Source organism: Salvelinus alpinus, chromosome 12 (assembly GCF_045679555.1).
Source record: "Salvelinus alpinus chromosome 12, SLU_Salpinus.1, whole genome shotgun sequence".
Lineage (NCBI taxonomy): Eukaryota > Metazoa > Chordata > Actinopteri > Salmoniformes > Salmonidae > Salvelinus > Salvelinus alpinus.
In genome coordinates this window covers 41,953,377-41,974,216 of record NC_092097.1, presented here as the reverse complement: position 1 = coordinate 41,974,216, position 20,840 = coordinate 41,953,377, and the positions used below count along the sequence as shown (strand labels likewise).

The window sequence follows — 20,840 nt, the reverse complement described above, 5'->3', positions numbered from 1 at the left end:
GAGGAGAGGATAGGAGGGGAGTTGAGGAGAGGAGGGAAGGATGGGGAGAGGAGAGGAGGGGAGGACGAGGAGAGGGGAGGATGAGGAGAGTAGGATGAGGGAGGAGAGGAGGGGAGGATGAGGAGAGGATGGGGAGGGAGGGAGGAGGGGGGGAGGGGGGAGGGAGGGAGGAGGGGGGGGGGGAGAGGGGAGGAACCAGGCAAGGCAGTCATTAGAAAAACCGAGGCTACTGAGTCTGCCGATAAGAATATGGTGATTGACAGAGTCGAAAGCCTTGGCCAGGTCGATGAAGACGGCTGCACAGTAATGTCTTTTATCGATGGCGGTTATGATATCGTTTAGTACCTTGAGCGTGGCTGAGGTGCACCCGTGACCGGCTCGGAAACCGGATTGCACAGCGGAGAAGGTACGGTGGGATTCGAGATGGTCAGTGATCTGTTTGTTGACTTGGCTTTCGAAGACCTTAGATAGGCAGGGCAGGATGGATATAGGTCTGTAACAGTTTGGGTCCAGGGTGTCTCCCCCTTTGAAGAGGGGGATGACCGCGGCAGCTTTCCAATCCTTGGGGATCTCAGATGATACGAAGGAGAGGTTGAACAGGCTGGTAATAGGGGGTGCGACAATGGCGGCGGACAGTTTCAGAAATAGGGGGTCCAGATTGTCAAGCCCAGCTGATTTGTATGGGTCCAGGTTTTCCAGCTCTTTCAGAACATCTGCTATCTGGATATGGGTAAAGGAGAAGCTGGGGAGGCTTGGGCGAGTAGCAGCGGGGGGGGCGGGGCTGTTGGCCAAGGTTGGAGTCGCCAGGAGGAAGGCATGGCCAGCCATTGAGAAATGTTTGTTGAAGTTTTCGATTATCACGGACTTATCAGTGGTGACCGTGTTACCTAGCCTCAGTGCAGTGGGCAGCTGGGAGGAGGTGCTCTTGTTTTCCATGGACTTTGTGGAGAGGAGAGGGGAGGATGGGGAGAGGAGAGGATAGGAGGGGAGTTGAGGAGAGGAGGGAAGGATGGGGAGAGGAGAGGAGGGGAGGACGAGGAGAGGGGAGGATGAGGAGAGTAGGATGAGGGAGGAGAGGAGGGGAGGATGAGGAGAGGATGGGGAGGGAGGGAGGAGGGGGGGAGGGAGGGAGGAGGGGGGGAGAGGGGAGGATGGGTAGAGGAGAGGAGGGGAGGATGGGGGAGGATGGGGAGATGAGGAGGGGAGGATGGGGGAGGAGAGGAGGGGAGGATGAGGAGGGGAGGATGTTTTTTTTTTTTTTTTTTTTTTTTTTCCCTTTATTTAACCAGGTAGGCTAGTTGAGAACAAGTTCTCATTTGCAACTGCGACCTGGCCAAGATAAAGCATAGCAGTGTGAACAGACAACACAGAGTTACACATGGAGTAAACAATAAACAAGTCAATAACATGGTAGAAAAAAAAGAGAATCTATATACAATGTGTGCAAACGGCATGAGGTAGGCAATAAATCGAATAATTACAATTTAGCAGATTAACACTGGAGTGATAAATCATCAGATGATCATGTGCAAGAAGAGATACTGGTGTGCAAAAGAGCAGAAAAGTAAATAAATAAAAGCAGTATGGGGGGTGAGGTAGGTAAATTGGGTGGGTAGTTTACAGGAGAGGAGGATGGGGGTGGAGAGGAGGGGAGGATGGGGGTGGAGAGGAGGGGAGGATGGGGAGGAGAGGATGGGGAGAGGAGGGGAGGAGAGGGGGGAGTGTGGGGGAGGAGAGGAGGAGAGGATGGGAGAGGAGGAGAGGATGGGGAGAGGAGAGGATAGGTGGAGAGTTGAGGAGAGGAGGGAAGGATGGGGAGAGGAGAGGAGGGGAGGACGAGGAGAGGGGAGGATGAGGAGAGGAGGATGAGGGAGGAGAGGAGGGGAGGATGAGGAGAGGATGTGGAGGGGAGAGGAGGGGGGGGTGGGAGGGAGGAGGGGGGTGGGGAGAGGGGAGGAGGGGGGGTGGGGAGAGGGGAGGATTGGGAGGAGAGGGGGGAGGATGGGTAGAGGAGAGGAGGGGAGGATGGGGAGATGGGAGGATGGGGGAGGAGAGGAGGATGAGGAGAGGATGGGAAGAGGGGAGGTTGGGGAGAGGAGGATGGGGAGAGGAGGATGGGGAGAGGAGAGGATGGGAGGATGGGGGAGGAGTGGATGGAGAGGATGGGGAGGAGAGGAGAGGAGGATGGGGAGAGGAGAGGGGGATGGTGGGAGGAGAGGGGGGAGGAGAGGAGGGGAGGATGGGGAAAGGAGAGGAGGATGGGGAGAAGAGAGGAGGGGAGGATGGGAAAGGAGGAGAGGATGGGGGAGGATGGGGAGAGGAAGGAGGGGAGGATGGGGAGAGGAGAGGAGAGGAGGGGAGGATGGGGAGAGGGGGATGGGGTGAGGAGGTTGGGGAGAGGAGAGGGGGATGGGGAGAGGAGGGGAGGATGAGAGGATGAGGAGATGAGGACAGGGAGAGAAGAGGATGGGGAGAGGAAGATGGGGGAGGAGAGGAGGGGAGAGGAGGTTGGTATTATTGGACCGCTTCCTCCAATTCAGTTCCAACATGACTGGATATTGATCAGAGCGAGAGAGCGAGCGAGAGTACAACCTATATAAAATACAACCTCTTATGGCTTCTGTGTAGGTGTGTGTGTCTATTCATTTGTCAATGACTGTGTGTGGGGGTGTGGTAGGAGAATGACTGTGTGAATGGGAGAGGTCTTTGATTATCAAGGTGGATGATTGATTTGCATGTGAGTGTTCATCCAATGCAGTATGTAGCTCTATGATTATAAAATAAGATATCGCTGGGATATGAGGTAACAACAGGACCTGGCCTAAGGTATGTTAAAAGATGCTCAACATGATTAAAAGACAAAAAAGCTATTGTGATTGTGTTGAATAGTTTTGGGAAAGAAAGATAATAAAAAACTGGAGCTGGAGGACCCCCAGAGAACATTATTTAGTGTTGAGGTGCTGTCTAACGGGGGATAAACTGGAAGCTTGAAAAACAAAGAGAGTCGCACAGTCTATGTATAAACGCCCAGCAATTTATTGGGTAAACCACAAACGTTTCGGTGTCACAAAGATAATTTGTAAAAATCCAAATAACTTCACAGATCTTCATTGTAAAGGGTTTAAACACTGTTTCCCATGTTTGTTTAGTGAACCATAAACAATTAATGAACATGCACCTGTGGAACGGTCGTTAAGACACTAACAGTTTACAGACGGTAGACAATTAAGGTCACATTTATGAAAACCTAGGACACTAAAGAGGCCTTTCTACTGACTCTGAAAAACACCAAAAGAAAGATGCCCAGGGTCCCTGCTCATCTGCGTGAACGTGCCTTAGGCATGCTGCAAGGAGGCATGAGGACTGCAGATGTGTCCGTACTGTGAGACGCCTAAGACAGCGGTACAGGGAGACAGGACGGACAGCTGATCGTCCTCGCAGTGGCAGACCACGTGTAACAACACCTGCACAGGATCGGTACATTCGAACATCACACCTGTGGAACAGGTACAGGATGGCTACAACAACTGCCCAAGTTACACCAGAAACGCACAATCCCTCCATCAGTGCTCAGACTGTCCGCAATAGGCTGAGAGAGGCTGGACTGAGGGCTTGTAGGCCTGTTGTAAAGCACGTCCTCACCAGACATCACCGGCAACAACGTCGCCTATGGGCACAAACCCACCATCACTGGACCAGACAGAACTGGCAAAAAGTGCTCTTCACTGACGAGTCGCAGTTTTGTCTCACCAGGGGTGATGGTCGGATTCGTGTTTATCATTGAAGGTATGAGCGTTACACCGAGGCCTGTACTCTGGAGCGGGATCGATTTGGAGGTGGAGGGTCCATCATGGTCTGGGGCGGTGTGTCACAGCATCATCGGACTGAGCTTGTTGTCATTGCAGGCAATCTCAATGCTGTGCGTTACAGGGAAGACATCCTCCTCCCTCATGTGGTACCCTTCCTGCAGGCTCATCCTGACATGACCCTCCAGCATTACAATGCCACCAGCCATACTGCTCCTTCTGTGCGTGATTTCATGCAAGACAGGAATGTCAGTGTTCTGCCATGGCCAGCGTAGAGCCCGGATCTCAATCCCATTGAACACGTCTGGGACCTGTTGGATCGGAGGGTGAGGGCTAGGGCCATTTCCCCCCCCCCAGAAATATCAGAGAACTTGCAGGTTTCTTGGTGGAAGAGTGGGGTAACATCTCACAGCAAGAACTGGCAAATCTAGTGCAGTCCATGATGAGGAGATGAACTGCAGTACTTAATGCAGCTGGTGGCCACACCAGATACTAACTGTTACTTTTGATTTTGACCCCCCTTTTTTTCAGGGACACATTATTCAATTTCTGTTAGTCACATGTCTGTGGAACTTGTTCAGTTTATGTCTCAGTTGTTGAATCTTGTTATGTTCATACAAATATTTACACATATTAAGTTTGCTGAAAATAAACGCAGTTGACAGTGAGAGGACATTTCTTTTTTTGCTGAGTTTATAATTGTTCCTAAGAAGGGCCTGAGATCAAAGTCAATATTCAGACCACTAGGGGTCAATGTTTTTAAATATGATATCAAGTAAGCCTCCCTCTGTAGTAGTAAGATGTGGATGTTACCTCTTCTCCTTGGTAGAACAACATGCTGAATGCCTGTGTATTTGAGGGAGGAGGTGGGATGGTTAGCTTCAACAAAGTGAGCTGCTACTGGATAGTCAGTGTTCTTACACCTGATTGAGCTGCGGTGTTCAGGAATGCGTTGTTTTAATTGTCTTTTCGTTTGTCCTACGTAGGCTTTCAGACATATACAGGTGATGAGATAGATTACTCCCTTTGTCTTGCATGAGATGATAATTCTAACAGGAATTTTTCAACCTGTATGTGGGTGTCTGAAGAAGGATGTTTTTGAAGTGATATTGCACTGTGAGCATGAGACACATTTGGGCTCAGGGGGCAGGTCAGATCTCACTAATGCATTCATTCATGCATTCATTCACACTTATACATTCATACATACGGTTACTGACTACACTAATACATTCATACATAATATTACTGACTACACTAATACATTCATACATAATATTACTGACAACACTAATACATTCATACATAATATTACTGACTACACTAATACATTCATACATAATATTACTGACTACACTAATACATTCATACATAATGTTACTGAACACACTAATACATTCATACATACGGTTACTGACTACACTAATACATTCATACATAATATTACTGACTACACTAATAGATTCATACATAATATTACTGACTACACTAATACATTCATACATAATGTTACTGACTACACTAATACATTCATACATAATGTTACTGACTACACTAATACATTCATACATAATATTACTGACTACACTAATACATTCATACATAATGTTACTGACCACACTAATACATTCATACTGTACATACTGTTACTGACTACACTTATACATTCATACATAATGTTACTAACTACACTTATACATTCATACTGTACATAATGTTACTAACTACACTTATACATTCATACATACTGTTACTGACTACACTAATACATTCATACTGTACACAATGTTACAGACTACACTAATACATTCATACTGTACATACTGTTACTGACTACACTAATACATTCATACTGTACACAATGTTACAGACTACACTAATACATTCATACTGTACATAATGTTACTGACTACACTAATACATTCATACTGTACATACTGTTACTGACCACACTAATACATTCATACTGTACATAATATTACTGACTACACATACATTCATACTGTACATAATGTTACTGACTACACTAATACATTCATACTGTACATAATGTTACTGACTACACTAATACATTCATACTGTACATATTGTTACTGACTACACTTATACATTCATACATAATGTTACTGACTACACTAATACATTCATACGTAATGTTACTGACCACACTAATACATTCATACTGTACATAATGTTACTGACTACACTAATACATTCATACTGTACATAATGTTACTGACTACACTAATACATTCATACTGTACATATTGTTACTGACTACACTTATACATTCATACATAATGTTACTGACTACACTAATACATTCATACGTAATGTTACTGACCACACTAATACATTCATACTGTACATAATGTTACTGACTACACTAATACATTCATACTGTACATAATGTTACTGACTACACTAATACATTCATACTGTACATATTGTTACTGACTACACTTATACATTCATACATAATGTTACTGACTACACTAATACATTCATACGTAATGTTACTGACCACACTAATACATTCATACTGTACATACCATTACTGACTACACTTATACATTCATGCATAATGTTACTGACTACACTAATACATTCATACATAATGTTACTGACTACACTAATACATTCATACGTAATGTTACTGACTACACTAATACATTCATACATAATGTTACTGACCACACTAATACATTCATGCTGTACATAATATTAGTGACTACACGTATACATTCATACTGTACATACTGTTACTGACTACACTAATACATTCATACTGTACACAATGTTACTGACTACACTAATACATTCATACTGTACATACTGTTACTGACTACACTAATACATTCATACTGTACACAATGTTACTGACTACACTAATACATTCAAACGTAATGTTACTGACTACACTAATACATTCATACTGTACACAATGTTACTGACCACACTAATACATTCAAACATAATGTTACTGACTACACTAATACATTCATACTGTACACAATGTTACTGACTACACTAATACATTCATACGTAATGTTACTGACTACACTAATACATTCATACTGTACACAATGTTACTGACTACACTAATACATTCATACTGTACACAATGTTACTGACTACACTAATACATTCAAACGTAATGTTACTGACTACACTAATACATTCATACTGTACACAATGTTACTGACCACACTAATACATTCAAACGTAATGTTACTGACTACACTAATACATTCATACGTAATGTTACTGACTACACTAATACATTCATACTGTACACAATGTTACTGACTACACTAATACATTCATACTTTACACAATGTTACTGACCACACTAATACATTCATACTGTACATACTGTTACTGACTACACTTATACATTCATACATAATGTTACTGACTACACTAATACATTCATACTGTACATACTGTTACTGACTACACTTAAACATTCATACTGTACGTAATGTTACTGACTACACTTATACATTCATACTGTACATGATGTTACTGACTACACTAATACATTCATACTGTACATATTGTTACTGACTACACTTATACATTCATACTGTACATAATGTTACTGACTACACTAATACATTCATACTGTACATATTGTTACTGACTACACTAATACATTCATACTGTTACTGACTACACTAATACATTCATACTGTACGTAATGTTACTGACTACACTTATACATTCATACATAATGTTACTGACTACACTAATACATTCATACTGTACATACTGTTACTGACTACACTTAAACATTCATACTGTACGTAATGTTACTGACTACACTTATACATTCATACTGTACATGATGTTACTGACTACACTAATACATTCATACTGTACATATTGTTACTGACTACACTTATACATTCATACTGTACATAATGTTACTGACTACACTTATACATTCATACTGTACATGATGTTACTGACTACACTAATACATTCATACTGTACATACTGTTACTGACTACACTTAAACATTCATACTGTTACTGACTAAACCAAAACATTCATAAATAATGTTACTGAATAAACTAATACATTCATACATTGTGACGTAGAAGTCCGTCACTGGCCGCGGGCAGCATTTGGTACTTTAACGCACGCACACATTCATCACTCCTCCCTGCTCCGTTATCAGATAACAATGTGGCTCGACACACAAGTTAACTTCTCTATCTTAGTATATACATTTCACACTTACTTCAGTAACCGATTATGGGATAAATAAATAAACAGACAAGTGTTCATATTTAATATAAGTAATATTTATTATACTTATCGATGTTATGGATGAGCGCGTTGTTTGTTTGTTCTTTTCCTCTCTCTCTCCATCTCTGTAGCTTCCGGGTATGCTGGATAAGGACCCGAGCTAAGCGAATTGGGTTGACTTTGTAGTGCCTGTCCCGAATGGCTCATTAATGTAAATGGGCATATTGAAAGACGTAATTTTGTAAATGTTATATTGTGATATTGTTTCATAAAAAACGTGTTGCAATGTATATACTTTAGTATGTTTAGTTCAATGGAAAATGTAGGTTGGTATAGGTAATTGCCTAATTAATTAGTGTTAATTGTTCTGGGGGGAGGGGCTAGCCCTACAAAAGGAGCCTCTCTTTCACTTCATAGGGAGGCATTTTGGATTGAGCTGTGGATGGGGTAGCATTGTTTTTAGCTGTGGATGGGGTAGCATTGTTTTTAGCTGGCCCATAAGGTATATGTTTGATGGCAGTACTGTTGTTTTTGTTCCAGAATCACTTTGTAAATAAACACCCTTGCACAGAAGAACTTTTGCGGCTCCGCCATCTTTTTATTTTGATAGAGGTTAGGTTTTCCAGTTTAGCCTTCTGGCCTACTCTACGTGACATATATAATGTTACTGACTAGCTGGGAATAATAATCGAAATAAATATGTTTACAACTAATGTCAGGATAAATTAATTTCCACTCATTTAGTGTTACGTAGTTTACATACAGCATTTTGATGAATAAACGATGATTGTTCAGCATATGACTTATGTGTAAACATACATCTTATGAGATGGTGGATTGAGTGTGAGAGAGGGAGATAAAGAGAGGCAATAGTGAATTAGTGTGAGGAAGAGAGCGGATGGCAGAAGACTGGTTGAGCATGTGTGAATGTGGTTTTGTGAGTGTGACTAAAGATTTGACAGGTTTTAAATGGTTTCAGTGTACTGGCCCAAGAAGGCTGGCATGCTTACATGAGGGAGTTTTGCCCAACCCAGCGGAAAGATACTGGCAGTCCATTAGAGACAGCCTGAGAGACAGCACTCTGCTAAAGGGACCACTACCCTCTGCTGGATGGAAGAACATACTACCACAGCACAGGCTTAACACTAATAGGGCAGGGTTCTCCAAACAAGTTTACAGAGCAATGCTTTTTTTTCTTAAATTGTTGTACATAAAACACTGTAAAAACACTAACAAATCAGCTCCAAGTGATTTTAATTTAAGAAATCGGTTCCAAAGTTTTCCTATGCATAATAGAGATATATATGTAATCGTGTACAGTGCATTTGAAAATTATTCAGCGCCCTTGAATTTTTCCACATTTTGTAACGTTACAGCCTTATTCTAAAATGGATTACATGTTTTTCCCATTAATCTACACACAATACCCCATAATGACAAAGTGAAAACAGGTTTTTAGAAATGTTTGCAAATTTATTAAAAAACAAAAACAGAAATACCTTATTTACATAAGTATTCAGACCCTTTGCTATGAGACTCAAAATTGAGCTCAGGTGCATCCTGTTTCCATTGATCATCCTTGAGATGTTTCAACAACTTGATTGTCTCGAGGCACAGATTTGGGGAAAGGTACCAAAACATTTCAGCAGCATTGACGATCCCAAAGACCACAGTGGCCTCCATCATTCTTAATTGTAAGAAGTTGGAAACCAACAAGAGCTGGCCAAACTGAGCAATCGGGGGAGAAAGGCCCCGATTATGTTCCAGCCCCCTGACCATCCACTCAAGAAAAAATTGGGTGAATCTATTTGATTATCCCTGATATAAGGGGCTGTTTTCCGGACCCAGATTAAACCTAGTTCTGGATTTAAAAGTACATTCATTAATCTTGCTTTTTAATCCAGGGCTAGGCTTAATCTCTGTCTGGGAAACCGTCCCCACAATAACACACTAGTATGAATTTGTTCTGCCTTGTATCAATTAATATGGTGAGACTTAATGCCGAAATGTATTCACCATCAAATAACCTCACAATTTCACTCTTTCCATTAAGGTTTCCATTATGTTTTAGAGTGATTATAGTATGTGTTTGTGTGAGTTTGTGAGGTTCCTAACTGTATCATTTACATCCAATAGTGATACATGATTTGAGGGCTGGATGGATGAATAAATAAATGGCTAAAATTCTGAAACGTTTCTCACACATTCTTCACACGTTCTCACGTTCTTCACAACATTGTTCTCACGTTCCTCACATGTTGTTCTCACGTTTCTCATGGGAGCTCTTACAGTAGCTCATATGTTCTCCACGTGCGCTTCATGTTCCCGAGTGTTCTGATGCTGTGTTCTCCGTGCACTGTGTTCTCTCTGTTGGTTCTGCCCGTGCTACTACAGCTGCTGGACGCCAGGAGGACCAAGGTTTGTCCCTATGTCTGCCACCGCTGCCCTGGCCGCCGTGTGTGTACAACATAGAGTCACCACCAGTGTGATGTCGTTGTGTCTCCTCAGTGACCACCAGAGACCCTATGCCCCCCCCCCCCCCCCACACACCCCATGGTCATATTTTAAATGGCACCCTTTTCCCTATATAGTGCACTACTTTTGACCAGAGCTTGTGGGATCTGGCCAAAAGTAGTGCACTAGGGCCTATATTGTGAACAGAGAGCCATTTTGGACATACTCCTAATTTGACTCTTATACACACCCGAAAGGAGTGTGATAGGTCTAGCCTGTTCCGTTCCCTACACCCTACCCTCTGACCCTCTCCCTTCCCCTACACACTCTGTTTAACAGAGTGTTGTTTGTTCAGCTATTCCTTATTTACTCCAAGCACACCTGATCCTCCTCGTATGTTCCCCTATACAGACCAACATACTGTGAGTGTGGTTCTCATATAGGGGTGTGGCTGCTCCTCTGCACTGTGTGTGCATCCCTTGTGACGCTATAGTATACAATAGACTGTGTTTTGTTCTGTATTTATCTGCCCCCTAAACTCCAACACCCAGGCTAGGTTCCAATGTCCATACTAGCATACCACTGAGAATGCATGGCCCAATCAGTGCACAGTGGTATGCTAGCGTGTATATTGGGAGAGTCACAGAGCCTCAGTCTCCTTTTATGACTCGTTTAGTTATCAGGTACTGTACCCCTTTACTTTTCCCGTGTGCTTCCTGAAGCAGTGTGTGCAGTCTAATGGAGGAGCATTGCTTTTCCCTAACACACACACACACACATGCATGCATGCACGCACACACACGCACGCATACACACACACATACACACACACCACCCTAACACACAGCATATGGATGGGCATGAACCCAGAAGTCCGCTGAGTCTACTGCTGTCGGTTAGTCTCCAGCTCTGTGGGAACATTGTTTACTGTGCTCTACATGGATCTCTGCTGCTCTCGACTCAGGCTGTATGGACAGCACCCGCCCTACAATAATGATAGATAATTATCAATAATGCTGCAACAATCATACATGAAAGCAGCACAGCACAACCTCCTTTGAAAGTGCAAGCTGTTGAACGCAACCGTTAAACAATGAACACTTGACATGATCGTCAAACTATTATCGAAGGATCATGGTCCTACAAGTCCTTTGCTTTCCTACTGGAATAGGGTGCCATTTCAGTTGCACAATCGGTTTCTCCCAGCAACACACAGATTCAGTCATTCACTGGGTGGCTTTGTTTAAATGTCTCTTTTAGTATTCCTGCTGTCAAAACCTTGAGAGACATTCCTAAAGATTAGATGACTGATATACAGTACTGTACATAGATAGCAATTTACAGTACTCACTACTCACCCTAAAAATGGTAACAGAAGATGGAAAGCAACAAGCCGTATAGTTGATTATGAACAGTATATAAAACAGTTGTATTTTCTCTTCCTCTTCAACCCATCATTTCTCATGATGCCATACTTTGTGTGTGTGTGTGTGTGTGTTTTCTATGTGTCTTTCATGCCATAGCCAGGTAAGGCCTCAGTTCTTTCGGCTGTAACTTCTCCAGAGGATGAATAGATTACAATGTGTGTTTGTGAGTTTCTCTGTGTGTGTTCTTCCTAATGCATATCTCCTTTCCACAGGACCATCAAAATGTGCCTTGTCCCCCCTCTCTATAACATGTTTTTTTTGTGTGTGAGTTTGCATGTGTGTCTGAATATGTCATTCCATGAGTATGTATTCAGTTTCGGGTCTGTAGTTTAATTGAATCCATTTTAGGCTAAGTGCTGTGATCCTACCAGATTGAGACTCCTTGATGTGTGTGTGTGTGCGTGACCCCCACAGCACCTGCAGCTGACCATCCAGGCCCTGCAGGATGAGCTGAGGACCCAGAGGGATCTGAACCACCTGCTGCAGGAGAGTGGCGGCCGCTCTGGGGAACACTACACCAACATCGAACTGACCGAGGAGAACTTTAGACGACTGCAGGCCGAGCACGACCGGCAGGCAAGGATTCTTAATAAATAATTCACAATAAATGACTGATTAAATAAATTAGTTAGTTATTAGTTCCAGGTTATTATGACCAGGGTTGAAAATTCTGGTAACAAAATTCCCAAGTTCAGATTTACTTCTTATTCCCTGGAGGAATTCCGTGAATCTTCCAACCGGAGATTTCTGGATTTTCTTCCAACTTGGACATTTTGGGAAAGTTCCGAGAATTGCGCTGCCCTAATGATGACATCCTTAATTTAAAATTCCATAAAATTCCTTGCTTTCCTGCAGGCCAAAGAGCTCTTCCTCCTGAGGAAGACCTTGGAGGAGATGGAGCTGCGGATGGAGACCCAGAAGCAGACGCTGGGGGCCAGGGACGAGTCTATCAAGAAGCTGCTGGAAATGCTCCAGAGTAAGGGTCTGCCTGGGGGGCCAGGCAGGGTCAATGAGGAGGAGGAGCAGGAGAGGGCCAGGCGCATCGCTGAGGCCGAGGCACAGCTGGGACACCTGGAGGTCATCTTGGATCAGAAGGAGAAGGAGAACATACACCTCCGAGAGGTACAAGAGTATATGGGTGCGTCCCAAATAGCACCCTAGTCTATATGTCTCTATGTAGTGCACTACTTTTGAACAGAGCCTGGTCAAAAAGTAGCGCACTATGTAGGGAATAGGGTGCCGTTGGTGACGTGACTTATGTAGTGCTTATGGTTAGCATATGGCCATATAGTACTATATACTGTAGCTACTGTAGGGTCACAGTAGACTCAGAGTAAATGTAGTGCTATTATTCAACCACTAAATAAATGTACATAACTATATAACTACTGGGTCGTTCCAAGAAATGAGAGCCTTTTTGCATCCCTTTGATATTTTAAGTTCAAACTTTTCACAAATATAGAATTTTAAAGGCCTGTTATGAAGTTCCCTTTAACAAACACCACATAGAAAATTCAATAAATCTGAGTTTTTATATGAATAAAGGCTTGCTAAAGTGGCAAAATTCAGCATTTTGACATGTTCCTCCGTGCACCCTCAGTGCACCCCAAGTTTTCACCATCATTGTAAAGCCCTAGTTATTTGTTGCTTTGACAGAAATTTGTGATGATTGTTATTTATTTCATGTGATTAGTGATTCATTTTAAGGAAGAAAACAAACATGTGAACTGAACTCTCGTTTTAATATGGCGAAACAATTTATTAGAAAAAATATGTTTTCAAAAGAAACATTGAACATCTAATAATCTTATCATAGTGTAAAAGCAAGTGAGCTTGTTCTACTCTTTTTTGACATTTTCTGGTGTTTTGTGGTGGAAAACTGAGCGGGTTGAGCAGAACACGTCAATCCTTTTACCCATAGATAGACAGGCTAGAAATGTTTTACCAATTTCAAATATTTCGTGAAGCTTGCATTCAATTGCCCCTCCCTGTAGCACACAACAAGCATTAGTGATGATTTAAGATGAAGTCGTCAACTCTGTTATGGTCAACCTTGTTGCTTTACTTAGCACTTAATAGACATTTACTATAGTAATTTATTTATTTAACCTTTTGAAATGGCAAAACATGTTTTTTAGGAAGATGAACGCGTGCTCTTTATGACAGAATGTAAAAATGAGGTGAAATCAAAAACATTTTCCATTAAGTTACATTACTTAAAGGGCATCTAATTGGTTGAACCACCCTACTATCTGCCCACAGTAGACCCAGTAGATTCCACCTGGTCAGGGTAGCCTCTGTAGGCACTGGTCTCACTTGTGTTTGAGGTGTTACTGATTGTGCTGAGTCATATTATTTGTTCGGGGCTGGTTTTAAAGCAATTTCCAAATTTTTCTTCTAAGGTAAAGTGTATGCGTATCAACACTAGAGGGCAATGCTGTATGTCTTTCTGTCTGTTTACTGTGCTCTGACTGAAGTGATAGGAACAGTGTTCAATATGTGTCAGAGGAGGCTGGTGGGAGGAGCTTTAGGAGGATGGCTGGAATGAAATAAATGGAACGGAGTCAAACATGTGCTTTCCATATGTTTGATGTGCTTGATAACGTTCCATCATCCTATAGCTCCTCCCATCAGCCTCCTCTGAATTGTGTACAGTATTTTCCCCAGCAGGGCAAGTATAGGACTGATGTAAATGGTAGTGCAAATAAACGTAACTTATTTCAATGCTGTCTCTAGAGTGCTGAGCTAAGTCATTACCCATTGAAAATAATGAAAAGTTGTGTTGTGGTATTTGCTAAGATGCTTTTGGAGAGATTCAGAGCCCATATTTATAAAGAGTCTCAGAGTAGGTGTGCTGATCTGGGATCAGGTCCCCCTTATCCATGTTATCTTATTCATGATGATCTAAAAGGTTCATCTGAATCTAGATCAGCACTCCTATTCTGAGATGCTTCATAAATACAGGCCAATTGCACTATGTCTTAAGAGAGGCGACATTTGATGCTTGTCTTGTCCATTTCATATCAACTGGTGTTCTCCCAGGAACTGCACAGGAGAAACCAGATGCACCAGGACCCTGGCAAAACCAAAGCCCTCCAGACCATCATAGAGATGAAGGTAAGAACCATGGGGCATTATGGGTACTGTTGTACATCATGCTACACCTGACTAGCACCATCACTGAGACCAACCATGTGGTCAGATGAAGTACGCAAACATTAGTTCTAAGAAGAACGGTTTTGCTTAGTTTGATTGCACTTTGATTCTAGTCTGTGGATAGCCTCGAAAGCCAAGGCTTTGTTCAACGAGACGATATTTGGAAGTACGGCCTTGTGAGACTAGTCTGTGTGGATGATGTTACAAAGGTACATAACATGCAAAAGCTATGAAAAATATATTCAAAGCACTAACTGAACCACTGTAGAGCCCATCAGTCTACTGTAGCTGCAGAGCTGTGATATCGCCTCCTAAATATAAAGCATGAGCTCACAGCCCTCCAGCACGCCACTCTCTCACACACCACATCAGATGGAGATGGATTGGTGCTGAGCAAAACCCCAACATCCCCTACCACGGTCATGTGACTCTCCTCTCGCATGGTCACATGACACGCTGGCTCCTGGAGGCTCTGGATTTGCATACAGAGCCAAGCCCAAGCCCCGCCCCCTCTCTTTCTCTCTCGCTCTCTCTCTCTACCTTACTCCTCAAACACCAAGGAGAGCACACAGCCAGCTTGCTGGTACCATGGAAACAGGTGTGGTTGTTTATGACACTGAGGCCAGAACACAGGGAGGAGAGAGAGAGAGAGGGATAGAGAGAGATAGGGATCAAGACTGAGAGAGAGATTGAGAGAGATAGAGAGGGATAGAGAGAGAGAGAGAGAGAGAGAGAGAGAGAGAGAGAGAGAGAGAGAGAGAGAGAGAGAGGGATCGAGACTGAGAGAGAGATAGAGAGCGAGAGAGAGGGATAGAGACAGAGAGAGAGAGTGCGTGAGAGAATTACATCCTCACCTTGATCAGCATGATCTACTGTAGCAGTGAAATCAATTGGATGACATAGCTTCTCTGACCCATTGAGCTACGGTATGTTGTTGTCTATACTATGTTCTAATGTACTACTATGTTCTCTCTATGGTAGCTTGCATCTGGCTGCAATTGGAGGATAGTGATGCATTGACGAGGCACATGGACATGATAACAGCTTTCACACCTTCACATTAACCCCTTAGATCAGGACCGTCTGTTGTTTTTTCCGTCATCCTATAGCGAGAGCATCTCATGCAGCCGGTGTTCCTAGTTCTCCACTGGGTTCTGGATGACCCCTGCGAAAGTTCTAGTTCAATTTCACAAGTTCAGAACCAGTCGAGGGAAGGACAGGCCGGGAGAGGGTGAGAGAGGGAGAAGAAAAGGGGTTATTTCTCAATGCTCTGCAGGAGGAGTGCATGGGAGACGGACCACGGCTAATCTGTATTATTTATTTGAAAACCCTGCCGGAGTCGCAGTCGCAGTCCAGAGACTGGCTCCTGCATTGATGTGCGACGACTACAGAGCAGAACGGACCTTTTTCCTGCTTCTTCTCCAGGCGTTTCTTTCTGGGCTGGACCCTCTCCCAGGCTGGATGTGATGTGTGCTGCTCAGTATTTCCAAATGGTGATTCATCCACTGAGAGGCTGTGAGGGAGCTAAAGCTGGATCTGCAGCAGGCGGAGAAGGAGGAGGAAGCTTTGGATTTTTCTCGAGATACTGCAGCGGCTCTCCTCCTTATTACTTCAAAGAGCTCTTTCTCTCTTTCTCTCTTAATCTCTGACTCTCTGGCTGTCTCTCTCTCTTTCTCTCTTACTCTCTGACCCTGACTCTCTGACTGTCTCTCTCTCTGTCTCGCTGCCCCCTTCTCTCTTTCTTTCTTTCTTTCTTTCTTTCTTTCTTTCTTTCTTTCTTTCTTTCTTTCTTTCTTTCTTTCTTTCTCTCTCTCTCTCTCTCTCTCTCTCTCTCTCTCTCTCTCTCTCTCTCTCTCTCTCTCTCTCTCTCTCTCTCTCTCTCTCTCTCTCTCTCTCTCTCTCCCTCTCTTTCAAGTGTTTTGTGTTTTGTACACTGGTCAACCTTTGGAAATGTTCTGCTACTGGTTTTTAAGTGTGGATGTAGTGTACAGCCAGTGTGTGTGTCTGCATGCATGCATGCGTGTGTGTCTGTGTGTGCATGTGTGTGTGTGTGTGTGTGTGTGTGTGTGTGTGTGTGTGTGTGTGTGTGTGTGTGTGTGTGTGTGTGTGTGTGTGTGTGTGTGTGTGTGTGTGTGTGTGTGTGTGTGTGTGTGTGTGTGTGTGTGTGCATGTACAGTGGGGAGAACAAGTATTTGATACACTGCCGATTTTGCAGGTTTTCCTACTTACAAAGCATGTAGAGGTCTGTAATTTTTATCATAGGTACACTTCAACTGTGAGAGACGGAATCTAAAACAAAAATCCAGAAAATCACATTGTATGATTTTTAAATAATTAATTTGCATTTTATTGCATGACATAAGTATTTGATACATCAGAAAAGCAGAACTTCATATTTGGTACAGAAACCTTTGTTTGCAATTACAGAGATCATACGTTTCCTGTAGTTCTTGACTAGGTTTGCACACACTGCAGCAGGGATTTTGGCCCACTCCTCCCTACAGATCTTCTCCAGATCCTTCAGGTTTCGGGGCTGTCGCTGGGCAATACGGACTTTCAGCTCCCTCCAAAGATTTTCTATTGGGTTCAGGTCTGGAGACTGGCTAGGCCACTCCAGGACCTTGAGATGCTTCTTACGGAGCCACTCCTTAGTTGCCATGGCTGTGTGCTTCGTGTCGTTGTCATGCTGGAAGACCCAGCCACGACCCATCTTCAATGCTCTTACTGAGGGAAGGAGGTTGTTGGCCAAGATCTCGCGATACATGGCCCCATCCATCCTCCCCTCAATACGGTGCAGTCGTCCTGTCCCCTTTGCAGAAAAGCATCCCCAAAGAATGATGTTTCCACCTCCATGCTTCACGGTTGGGATGGTGTTCTTGGGGTTGTACTCATACTTCTTCTTCCTCCAAACATGGCGAGTGGAGTTAGACCAAAAAGCTCTATTTTTGTCTCATCAGACCACATGACCTTCTCCCATTCCTCCTCTGGATCATCCATATGGTCATTGGCAAACTTCAGACAGGCCTGGACATGCACTGGCTTAAGCAGGGGGACCTTGCGTGCGCTGCAGGATTTTAATCCATGACGGCGTAGTGTGTTACTAATGGTTTTCTTTGAGACTGTGGTCCCAGCTCTCTTCAGGTCATTGACCAGGTCCTGCCGTGTAGTTCTGGGCTGATCCCTCACCTTCCTCATGATCATTGATGCCCCACGAGGTGAAATCTTGCATGGAGCCCCAGACCGAGGGTGATTGACCGTCATCTTGAACTTCTTCCATTTTCTAATAATTGTGCCAACAGTTGTTTCCTTCTCACCAAGCTGCTTGCCTATTGTCCTGTAGCCCATCCCAGCCTTGTGCAGGTCTACAATTTTATCCCTGATGTCCTTACACAGCTCTCTGGTCTTGGCCATTGTGGAGAGGTTGGAATCTGTTTGATTGAGTGTGTGGACAGGTGTCTTTTATACAGGTAACGAGTTCAAACAGGTGCAGTTAATACAGGTAATGAGTGGAGAACAGGAGGGCTTCTTAAAGAAAAACTAACAGGTCTGTGAGAGCCGGAATTCTTACTGGTTGGTAGGTGATCAAATACTTATGTCATGCAATAAAATGCAAATTAATTATTTAAAAATCATACAATGTGATTTTCTGGATTTTTGTTTTAGATTCAGTCTCTCACAGTTGAAGTGTACCTATGATAAAAATTACAGACCTCTACATGCTTTGTAAGTAGGAAAACCTGCAAAATCGGCAGTGTATCAAATACTTGTTCTCCCCACTGTATGTATGTGTGTGTTGACCAGGACACCAAGATAGAGTCTTACAGCTGGTGTGTGTGTGTTGACCAGGACACCAAGATAGCGTCTTACAGCTGGTGTGTGTGTGTTGACCAGGACACCAAGATAGAGTCTTACAGCTGGTGTGTGTGTGTTGACCAGGACACCAAGATAGCGTCTTACAGCTGGTGTGTGTGTGTTGACCAGGACACCAAGATAGAGTCTTACAGCTGGTGTGTGTGTGTTGAACAGGACACCAAGATAGAGTCTTACAGCTGGTGTGTGTGTGTTGACCAGGACACCAAGATAGAGTCTTACAGCTGGTGTGTGTGTGTTGACCAGGACACCAAGATAGAGTCTTACAGCTGGTGTGTGTGTGTTGACCAGGACACCAAGATAGCGTCTTACAGCTGGTGTGTGTGTGTTGACCAGGACACCAAGATAGAGTCTTACAGCTGGTGTGTGTGTGTTGACCAGGACACCAAGATAGAGTCTTACAGCTGGTGTGTGTGTGTTGACCAGGACACCAAGATAGTGTCTTACAGCTGGTGTGTGTGTGTTGACCAGGACACCAAGATAGAGTCTTACAGCTGGTGTGTGTGTGTTGACCAGGACACCAAGATAGAGTCTTACAGCTGGTGTGTGTGTGTTGACCAGGACACCAAGATAGAGTCTTACAGCTGGTGTGTGTGTGTTGACCAGGACACCAAGATAGAGTCTTACAGCTGGTGTGTGTGTGTTGACCAGGACACCAAGATAGCGTCTCTGGAGCGCAACATCAGGGACCTGGAGGATGAGATCCAGATACTGAAGGCTAATGGCTTGCTGAACACCGAGGACAGAGAGGAGGAGATCAAACAGATGGAGGTCTACAAGAACCACTCCAAGTTTATGAAGACCAAGGTACACACACATATACAGGAAAAAACACAAACTCACACATGCACACACACACATGCACGCACGCACACACACAAACACACACACACATTTACTGTGTGTATGATGTGCCAAACATAATCACTCACAATGTCGGTTTTGCTGTGCAGGTTCAAAGTGAACAGAACAGAACAGAGCTGACTGTAAATAAACTAGCTTTAGGATTAAATTAACTGATTTCATCAGGGAAGTGCTTCGCTGGCAGCTCTCTGACTGGGAGACGCTTACTTGTTGATTTGTTACTGACTGTACATTTAGCAGAGAGACAGCAGAGAGAGCAGAGGAAGACAATAAAGAACATAATTCCTTTGTTATTAAAATCTCTCTTTTATGATCACCTCTGAAGCCTTGTCAATATGGTTGTATCCATCTAGCATGACTGATAGTAGAGTATTACCATTGGAACCAACTGCAACAAACTGCTTACGTTTCATTTTCTCATTAACCCTTATCTTATCACTTCTTATCCAGTTGGTCCAGCTTTGATTTGCTCAGTCATATTATACAGTCTGTCGTCAGTTGTCTCACAGTCAGGTTAAGTTCCCAGCCTCTTTCTAAGCCTCCCTGTCTGTATGTCTGTCACCTTGTCTGTCTGTCCGACCTTCCGTTCGCCAGCCCGCCTGTCTGTCCTTCTGTCCGTCTGTCTGTCTGTCCGTCCATCCCTCCGTCCGCCAGCCTGCCTGTCTGTCCCTCTGTCCGTCTGTCTGTCTGTCCGTCCATCCCTCCGTCCGCCAGCCTGCCTGTCTGTCCCTCTGTCCGTCTGTCTGTCTGTCCGTCCATCCCTCCGTCCGCCAGCCTGCCTGTCTGTCCCTCTGTCCGTCTGTCTGTCTGTCTGTCCGTCCATCCCTCCGTCCGCCCGCCAGCCTGCCTGTCTGTCTGTCTGTCTGTCTGTCTGTCTGTCTGTCTGTCTGTCTGTCTGTCTGTCTGTCCGTCCATCCCTCCGTCCGCCAGCCTGCCTGTCTGTAAAACAGATGTGTTTGTCTTTCGAGCCCTCTATCTGTCTGTCTGTGGTGTCTGACCATGTCAA

The 20,840-nt window shown here is 43.8% G+C and overlaps 1 protein-coding gene across 1 annotated transcript in view; it reads left to right on the top strand.

The window, feature by feature from the left end:
- Positions 1–20,840, top strand: part of LOC139535297 (ERC protein 2-like) — an 85,715-nt gene that overhangs the window by 26,966 nt on the left and 37,909 nt on the right. The window contains exons 3-6 of the mRNA XM_071334606.1: positions 12,359–12,520; positions 12,800–13,066; positions 14,987–15,061; positions 19,622–19,777. Coding sequence (XP_071190707.1) covers positions 12,359–12,520; positions 12,800–13,066; positions 14,987–15,061; positions 19,622–19,777 — 660 coding nt within the window. The remainder of the gene's footprint in view (positions 1–12,358; positions 12,521–12,799; positions 13,067–14,986; positions 15,062–19,621; positions 19,778–20,840) is intronic.